Source organism: Mesitornis unicolor, unplaced genomic scaffold, assembly GCF_000695765.1.
Source record: "Mesitornis unicolor isolate BGI_N332 unplaced genomic scaffold, ASM69576v1 scaffold149, whole genome shotgun sequence".
Classification (NCBI taxonomy): domain Eukaryota; kingdom Metazoa; phylum Chordata; class Aves; order Mesitornithiformes; family Mesitornithidae; genus Mesitornis; species Mesitornis unicolor.
In genome coordinates this window covers 515-10,119 of record NW_010206372.1, presented here as the reverse complement: position 1 = coordinate 10,119, position 9,605 = coordinate 515, and the positions used below count along the sequence as shown (strand labels likewise).

Sequence of the window (9,605 nt, the reverse complement as noted above, 5' to 3'; positions counted from 1 at the left end):
CACTTTCCCCGCTGGAGGCTTCAGCGCAGCCTGGTTAAAAGCAGAAAGCTACAGCACAGCTACTGTGCCATGAACTACTTCTCTCTGATGATATTCACAGAATACAGGGATCAATTAACTCAGAAATACTCATTCACCATCACCACACAAAGGCCCGTAGTTGAACCTGAGCTGCACTGTCTTCTCTTCTCATGCCATCTGCCAGTTCTGCATTTCCCCACCTGCTCAGCAGATCTGTGTGATTTATTCTACCTCGCAATTTGTGCCGCAGATTTGTAAATCTAGTAACGAATCCCTGAACCCACTTGATTTCACAGTGCCAATCATTCGCTATTACAAGGGAAGGCAGAGAATTAGCTGTTGTGTCGTTTTGTCAGCACAGTGGGGTTTAGTTCCCTGGGTACTCAAACACTGCTGCAGCGCCCATGCCAGTTCCAATGCACATCGATACCACGCCGTACGCCCTGAAATGAAAGAACACAGGGAATTAAGACAGATCGGGCTTAAATCATCCAGGGGGGAAAAAGAATACTATAAATCTGAGCTCCCCACTGCTCTCCTGTGTCACCAAGAGATTCTAACTGTGGAGCAGGTCCTGGAGCTCTCTCGCAGGGCTGATCATAGAGTTTGTGGACACACGTTTCCCTGCCCGCTGTCTGGACAGGAGCACTGCAGCAGAAGCAGGCTCCTGAGGTACCTGCCTCAGACACACAAGCATGGAGGTGGGGACAGAATTGCTTTGATTCAGATGGGTTGAAGAAACTCTTCCTTTCCTGCCTCCTACCACTGCCCTTCATGTGCCTTTGCTATGTAAAAGTCCAAGGTAAAACTGGATTGTCAGATTTGTGGAAAAACAAAGTGGAAAGCTGGATTTCAGAACAAGTTCTTCCACTTTGGTGTGAGATGGTTTAATGTTTCTGCCCGATTTGCTTGGCATTTAACAGCTGATCATAGAATCACAGAATGTGCTGGGTTGGAAGGGGCCTTTAAAGCTCATCCAGTCCAACCCCTGCAGTGAGCAGGGACAATGTCACCAGATCAGGTTGCTCAGAGCCCCATCAAGCCTGGCCTTGAATATCTCCAGGGATGGGGCCTGCACCACCTCTCTGGGCAACCTGTGCCAGTGATCTACCACCCTCATGGTGAAGAACTTCTTCCTAATATTCAACCTAAATCCACTCTTTTCTAATTTAAACCCATTACCTCTCATCCTATCACTACATGTCCTAGTGAACAGCTCTCCCCCAGATTTCTTACAGGCACCGTTCAGGTACTAGAAGGTTAATCATCAGTTACTTGTCCTCTCTAGGCCAGCTGATGGTTTCTTCTGAGCCTCAGTGACTGACTGACACAAAAGGCATTAAGGCCAACACCATTCCTCAGTGCTCACCTCTTCCCTCTGCGCTTCAATTCATTGAGCAAAGTGACAACCTGACGAGCACCAGTACAGCCCAGCGGGTGTCCCAGAGCTATTGCTCCTCCCAGGGGGTTGACCTTCTCCATGGGAATGCCCAGCTTTTCAACGCAGTACACAGCCTGCAGAGACAGAGGGAATGCCTTTGTGGAGATGCTCTTGTCTCTCTTAGCTCTCAGCTCTCCTTCAGTGAGGCCAAGAGAGCCAAGAGGATCACAGAAAAGACCGGGGTTTCTTTGTGATTTATATTTTTTTAAATATTAAGCTGTATAAGCAAAGCTCTGCTTATTTTTATGTGAAAGAAAGGGAAAACAGCCTGCACATGTTATTAACATTTGGCTGAAGATGCAATACATGGAACAAGTTCAAATCCTAATTTGGAGATCAAGCTGAAAATATACTCAGCTGCCAAGCAGTGTAGCAGCTCAAGCAGGATGATCACTCACCTGGCTTGCAAAGGCTTCATTAATTTCATATATATCAATGTCATTCAGAGTCAGACCTATGGTGCAGAACAGGCAGTATTTAAAAGAAGATATTTTTGCCTTAGGACTACATCAAACAGAATAATTCACTCACAGCTTCCCTTTATGAATTCTCAATTCTACTCCACTAATGAAAAAGAGGGGGACCTTGGCTCCATGTGGGGCATCTGTACTTGTATGTGTGTTCACATACGACAGTGTCTAAAGGCTGCAAAACATCACACAGTTCATGGACCCGTGTCACTGAGTTTGCCAAGTTTCCTTAGATTAAATGTGATTTTTTTTGCAGAGGGATTAAAGACGGAAGGATATTTCAAGAATGAAAGATAAAACTAGAGGTGAGCAGTTGACCATAGCAAGCAAGTTTCCTTAGATTAAATGTGATTTTTTTTTGCAGAGGGATTAAAGATGGAAAGATATTTCAAGAATGAAAGATAAAACTAGACGTGAGCAGTTGACCATAGCAATGACAGGTGGACAGAACAATAACTGTCAGCTATAAAAGCTACTTAACCTAACGAGTGTGGTAAGAACTCTGAGGAAAGCCTCTTCCACTGGTCAGATGCCAAGATTGTAAAGAAAAGAAACAAACCAAACCACAAAACCACCGTTCTCATGGGCTGCTCATATGAAGGAAAACAGCACTAAATGAACACTAAATTACTTGCCGTGTGGTAACCGTTTGTTGAGACTGTGCAGGGATTTAATCCTGAGCTTCTCAAAGGCGAGTGAATGGCAATTTACACACGAGTACAAGTGAGTCTTGCAATCATCCCAGCTGGGATCTCTTTCCAGGTTTTAGATTTAAGTTCACTGTTCCTATGGCTGATAGAGCCACACATACTAGAATAACACAAATTTCAGGCCACAGACTCCGATTTGCCTTGTGCCAAACGCTGTATGGACGACAAATGGTCCTTACCTGCCCTCTCCACAGCTACAGGGATGGCGTAGGCTGGGCCTATGCCCATGACATCGGGTGGGACCCCAACCACCGCGAAGGAGCGGAGCACCCCCAGGACGGGGAGCCCCAGTTGTGCTGCTTTCGAGCGCTTTGCCAGGAGAACAGCAGCTGCTCCATCGCTGACCTGGCTGGCGTTACCTGTTGGGAGAGATCCATTAACACCTTTTTTACCCAAGCACATCCTACTACAAGGTAAACTACAGGAACAATGCGAATTGAACAACAGAGCTGACCTGCTGTGGTGCTGCCATCCTCCTTGAAGGCAGGCTTCAGCTTTGCCAAACCTTCCAGGGTCGTGGAGGGCCTGATCCCTTCATCTTGGTGCACGGTGACTGTTTTTTGGTTGCCCTGATTATCTAAAACAGTGGTCTTCACTGGAACAATCTCAGTTTTGAACAGCCCCATCTGCTGAGCTTTCGCTGCTCTGTTAAAGAAGAAGATGAAAAGTTAAAGCATTCTGGAGGTGAACTGCAAGAGAGAGAATGGGCTGAGGTGTGACTCGGTACACAGGTACATCATTGCTGAAGACACAGACTAATACTTATTTCCATTCATGGGAAGACAAACTTCTTACCTCTGCATCACAGGAAATATATCACTAACATTAAGGGGGTTCTCCCCAGAAATGGGTCACAGGATCACACGCTTCTGGGCAAGATCCCTGTTCAAATATAAATTCTGATTTTTGAGTTTAAACAGGGCAAGTGGGCTAAGCCTCCACATACTGCTAATAATTTCTGACAAGTTAAGGAACAGCTGATGTTTCACCTGTTCCTAGTTTTGTCCTACTACAGACAAGGTGAATTTTAGCCCACAGACTTCAGGTATGATCTTCCAGCATCTAAATGTTACCTTTCAACACAAAATGATTGCAATTTATGCTGCGTAATTCAGTGTGACTACGTAGAAGGGTATCGCCTAATTTAGCAGTAAAGGTGCAGTGAAGGTCTGGTCCCTGAGACAACCGCATTAACAGCAGGGAACAAAAGTAGGCAGAATGCAACTAGTTAAATTAGAATTAGCTCAGGACACTCAGTTTTAATCTTTTGTATCAACAAAGTATTTAAAAGCCTCCACAGCAGAGCTGATACAGATTTACCTTCCAGCAGCAGAGCACACTTTAAAGGGAATACAAATTGGAGACTGAAAGCTTGTTTTACCCCCTCACCACTTTAGACTTCTACTAATAAAATGAAAATATTTAATACTCCCAGGTAAGAGAGAGTACGAGCAAAGTGCTGAAGGACAGATCAGCAACTCCGCAGACATCCTGAGACTGAGGCCAGAAAATCACCCCTTTCCTCATGCGAGAGGCGAGGATCGCGTTCACATACCCCTGTGTGTTATCAGTTCAATGTCAGTGAGAAAGGCTGGCATGCCCGGTTCCCTCGAAGCAGGGCCAGAATTTAAAGGTTAACGGGCCTGTGCAGTGGCTTCCTGTATTAGATAAATAACTGGACCGGGGCGATGCTGAAACAGAGCTCTGAAATTCAGTTTAACTCTTTGACAGCAGCAATCTGAACGCATTGCCCAACACTGGGCTGTCAGTGCAGCCCCATGGATTCCAGGGGTCAGTTTACTTTGGCAGTGATTTCATGTAAAAGCAAGGTTATCAGAGATGGGATCAGACTCGCTTGAAGCCAAACACCTGCGGCAAAGACGCACCATCCTGCTCACAAGCTCGGCAACTCGCCAGAAATAGCGGCATTTAAATATTCCCTCTCAAGAAAAGCTCCTTCTGCTGCCACTCCCATGGCCAGGTTCAAATGACACTGAGCCAAAGCCACTATGAAATACTGAACCACACATTCGTTTTGGAAACCTCATGGAGGGTGCATCCTTTGGAGGCTGAAAAACACACGGGCCCTGAAGATCAGTCACACAACCCCCAGGACAGCTGTGAACTCAGGTTCCCTTATCACACAGCCAGGACACCAGTCTTTGCTGTGATCACCTCGAGCTTCTTTACTTGCTATTAAGGTTTGGAAGGCAACACGAAGGCTGCACTTAACAACTACTGGGAAGTAGCAGTGCACTTTCTATCTGTGTTTATTCCTTAACTAAAAGGTTTTAAAAAACCAGAAAGCATTTACTTTTGTTGGGAAGCCAAGGCAAAGGCATCTTGCTTCTTCCGGGAAACTCCAAACTTCTCTGCCACATTTTCTGAGGTTATTCTGGGGAAAACAAAACAATCATAGAGTTAATCCAAGGATGCAGCTAATGGAGCTGTAATTGGCTTCCACCAAGACAGCACAAGGTACAAGCACCATCTTTAGTCTCAAAGCAAAATGCTGCCTTCTGAGCCTAGAACTGCTCAGCAGAAGCAGATCCTGAATCGAATCCAGAACCAAAACCAGGTTCAAACCCACCCTCAAGTTTTTGCTCATCGAGCCATGAAGCTTAAAATGTGAGACATGGAAATCTTTCCTCAGGGTTGCTGATTTTTGCCCCAATTCACATAATTCATCTCCTCCCACAACCAAGGAGGATGTCAACACATGCAGATCCAGGCTCACTGCATTCACATTGGTTTGAAACAGTGCGGTCACTGAGGAGACACAAAACCCTTACATTTTGGGAAGAGGAAACACTTACCCCATCGGAATAAGGCAATCTCGAGCTTTGCTGTTTTCCATCATGCTGGAACTGATATCACCAGGATTATTTGCACTTCTGAGGGACATCGTTTCCACACTAAACACAAGAAAAAATTCAATTTGCTACCAGTGTCAAATACCACTGTATTTGTGGTAATTGCCCAATTAAGACTGATCAAAACTCAGTATTTTGACAACATGCTTTCCTATTATCCTATAGAAACACAGCTAATAGTTAAGAACTGACTGAGGCAGCAGCTCTTCAGTCATCAATGTAAGAATTACCACAACAATCAAAACAGATTGCAAGATTAAATTGGTCCTTGTTTCACTTCAAACGGATACCAATGTCAACAGTTAAATAATTTCACATGTTTCTGCAGGTAGGAAGGAATTGCTTATGATTCTGGCACTTTTGTCCTCAAACAGAATGAGAAACTTAAGGTTCTAGGACTGGAGTTTGCAGCGAGATTGTCACCAGCCATAAAAATGGCACTTACAGCTCAGGAGCTGGCAGTAATTAACTGCAGTATTAAGCAAACCACGGCAAAGACTTCAGCAAATTACGCCATTTGTATTTCACAACACAAAGAATTTCAGATATGAATCCCAGAGGCTGCAGCCTTTGACCTACGAATGAGTTAACAGATTGAAGACACCCAAATTTACTGCATAAATACACAGCCATCACTTCTGACCAGGGAGCTTCTGTGGAGTCGGGTCGAGACCACAAAGCCTACGATGGGAGAAGGGTTTGAATCTGACTCTGCACCACACAAATGCACTCATGAAGAGTAAGTAACAAGGAAACTAGTCCTGAAAAATGGCAAGCAGAAAACAAGGCTTTTCCCAAACAGCTTATTTGAAGTGCTGTCAGGAATTTAAACTAACTGTAACCTGGGATGCAGCTGAAGTCAAGTAATGCACTATCTACTCCCTGCAGGAAGGTACAGGATTTTTTAAGTACAAGCAAATTGCACCTATGCCATTTTGTGCTGTTATCCTGCATCTCCCAAGCTACAGAGTGGGCAAGTCCTCTCAGGAAAAGCATGACCTGGGTCAAACCCCACTCACAAATGCCATCTGTAATGTATGGCTTTTACATCTTCACGAAGGACCCTGCAGCGTAGAGGCCAGAAAACTGCCCATAGTGAAACGTGGTGGCTTGAATGCCCAAAGGCACAAGGGCTGGATCCCAAACTCTTTGAGCCTTTCGGTACCTTTAAGTGTATCATTTTGGTGGATGCTGCCAAGCAACGTCTCCAAACAACCGCATTAAAATGACGGAGTGAAAAGCATCCCGTGTTCAAGCAGCAATGCTCCTGGGAACACCTCAGAGGAACGTGCCCATCTTACTGAGCTGCTGATTTAGCAACAGCCCAAGAAGGGTGTTCTCAGCATCAGATCTTGCTCAACCAGGTACATGCAGGTGTTGAGAGGTTGTAAACATAAATATTTTCCTAGGGGCTACTGGGTGACTGTGTACAGCAATAACTCAAGAAAGATGTAGAGTTACCAAGGTAAAGAGAAACCCAGTATTTTAGCCTCAGGATGACTGAATGCTTTCTTTTTGAGTCGTTCTGAAGTGAGCGTGTATGTGGCCAGTAGTATTTCTCCAAAGCCAACCTAGCATTTACATAAACCTTTACAAAATAAACACTTCTTATGATGTTAGGACTGAAGCAAAGAACAGCCTGCGTGTCCAGTGCAGAACATCTCCTGTGAGTCTGCAGAACAGTTCTTAGCAGGAGTAGGACATTAATTTCTTTATCCAAGACAACTGCTGGTCTTCCAAGACACAAATTAACTGGAGATTAGTTAAAAAGCTAATGATGGCGGGCTCTTTCAGGCTGTAATTGCTCTGCACACAAGTGGTACCCCACAGCAGGGCCAGAGGATCCTAAAAAGAGGCGTTTTGCATGCTTGTAAGAGATACACAACCTCTCATTGCCACCCCAGCAGACGTGGCACCAAGACCAGAACTCCCAGGGGAATTAAAGGATTTTCAAGCACCCTCCTTCAGATCCTTTCAGATGACCCAATCTACTCAGCAGCCTCTGGAAATACACAAACTGCATCTGCAGCCACCGCTTAAATCCAGGTCCTAACTTTAGGGCTTATTCACCCATTTGTCAAACGAGGACAGCATCTATGTCCTATCTCATTGGAAGGGATTTCTAATTCCTCACACAAGAGCTGCAAGTGCCATAAAAAGACATTCTTACCCACAGGCCAAGCCAATGTCATACGATCCATTGCGGATGCCACCTGTAAGAGCAGTGCACAAACATCCTTACTATGGGAAGCAAAGGCATTTCCATTCCAGCTGTGCTTTCACGAACACCCGAGGGACCCACTACAGCCAAAAAGGGCATTCCCTCCACCCTCCTTAACCTCAGAAACCCACAGTACTTCTGAAGGGGTACTCAGCCACTCAAGATATAAAGGTATTCAACTGACAACAAACTGAAAACTCCTGACTGCAGAAGACGTTACCACTGGTTTTACTGACTGGAGAGATGGGAGGACAGGAGAAATGAGCACTTGGGGTGCGGCAGGCATCGACTCCGCCCCAAGCACCCGTAACGCTTACCAGCTATATTGATAATGGCCTGCAGCCCCGAGGAGCACTGCCGGTTCACGCTGCAGCACGGCACCGTCTCTGGAATACCACTACAAAAATACCACAGCGTTGGCAAAGACTCGGTGACAAAAACCACGCAACAAACCAAACCCCTGAATTAAGCCACCTGATTAAACGTTAACCCTCAAGCTCCAGACAGATCCCTCTATACGTTCATTGACCTATTTGGTCCTGTGCCAAGAGAAAGCAAAGTCCACAGATAATTTCCAAATGGATTTGCAAGCGGCTCCAAGTGCTGTTTCCCCACAGCTCTGTCTTCAGAAGAGTACATGCCCAGCTCCCAAGCTCTGATCAGGGTCAGAAATACTGAACAGCTCTGCAATATTCACAATTACTGGAGAGGTGCAGACACCTCTCCAAAGTGGTGCATGTACACGCATTTACAGAAGCAAACGTCACTTAGCAATGGACACTGGCTGAAATATTTGGAAGCTGGGATCCAGCTCAATAGGAGCCATCAACCACCAGCACCAGGAAATGAACAGAAAGACCTGAGACAACTCTATGGCTTTGGGACCACGCAGAGCACAGGGAGAGGCAGCAGGTACAGCCCACAAAACAAGATCTCCCATTCAGAGGGCTCCAAACAAGTGGCACAGATTGGCCTCACCTCTGCCTTCTTGTCCCTTCAACAGCAGGGCTCTCCAAACGCTCAATCAAAGCCTAATTTTGAGGCAAAAGGTGATTTGCCATAGGATCACATGAGCCTTGTTGCAACCTCTGCCCCAGTGCTGCTCCATGGCCAAGGCCCAAGAAGGGGAGGAGGAACCTTGATCTGGTTGAGATTTTACCTGAGAAACTGTGCAACTCTTGCAATCAAAGCACCAGCTCCAGGCTGCAGCACGTTTCCTGGGTGCAAAGATACGATTCCAGTCAACCAGTTGCATTTCCCTCGGGCACTGAAGGGACATTAACAGCGCCATGGCTTGGTACCATCTGGCACCCAGATCAGAGCCCCACCACCTGACAGAAGTCGTGAAGGACGCCTTGATTTCCTAATGCTACACACCAATCCCTTCCGACCCCAAATACTTGCAAGTATCCCAGGGGACAGCAGGAGCAGTCCAGCCCATAGGGATATCCACACCAGGAGTTTAAAGTCCGGACGCGAGTTGTTCACTCACCAACACAGATGTCTCCCAGCACCTCAGGACGAAGATTGACATCTTGAAGGACAGCTGTCATAACAGCAGACAGCAGTTCATCTGGTGTGGTATCCTAGAAACACAGGTGATCAGCACTACTTAGACACCAGAAACTGCCCTGTCACCAGTTCACCCTCAGACTGCTTCTGAGGGCTATGCACGATGCTTACACAGCTGTAGCTGTACTCCACTCACTATGGCTGTTGTTTTCCTATAAAAGCAGAATTATTCTGCACAATTTTTACCCTGGGTATCTTTCAGACTCTGTAACACATGCTGTTTTCCCTCCTAGCTCAGTTTTACATGAGCAAGCTATCTAAGCAAGGCCTTCAAAGCCAAATTACTATCTTGACGTA

The 9,605-nt window shown here is 45.9% G+C and overlaps 1 protein-coding gene across 1 annotated transcript; it reads right to left on the bottom strand.

Annotated features, from left to right (window-relative positions):
- Nucleotides 1-210: 210 nt before the first annotated feature.
- ACAA1 (acetyl-CoA acyltransferase 1) lies at nucleotides 211-9,322 on the bottom strand (the record flags this gene model as incomplete). Its single annotated transcript, XM_010191709.1, has 11 exons — nucleotides 211-464; nucleotides 1,391-1,536; nucleotides 1,861-1,916; nucleotides 2,822-3,001; nucleotides 3,097-3,287; nucleotides 4,957-5,037; nucleotides 5,459-5,557; nucleotides 7,686-7,728; nucleotides 8,054-8,133; nucleotides 8,896-8,953; nucleotides 9,229-9,322. Coding segments are annotated over 11 exons (1,104 nt in total), but the record flags the coding sequence as incomplete, so codon positions are not given.
- Between the last annotated feature and the right edge of the window lie 283 nt (nucleotides 9,323-9,605).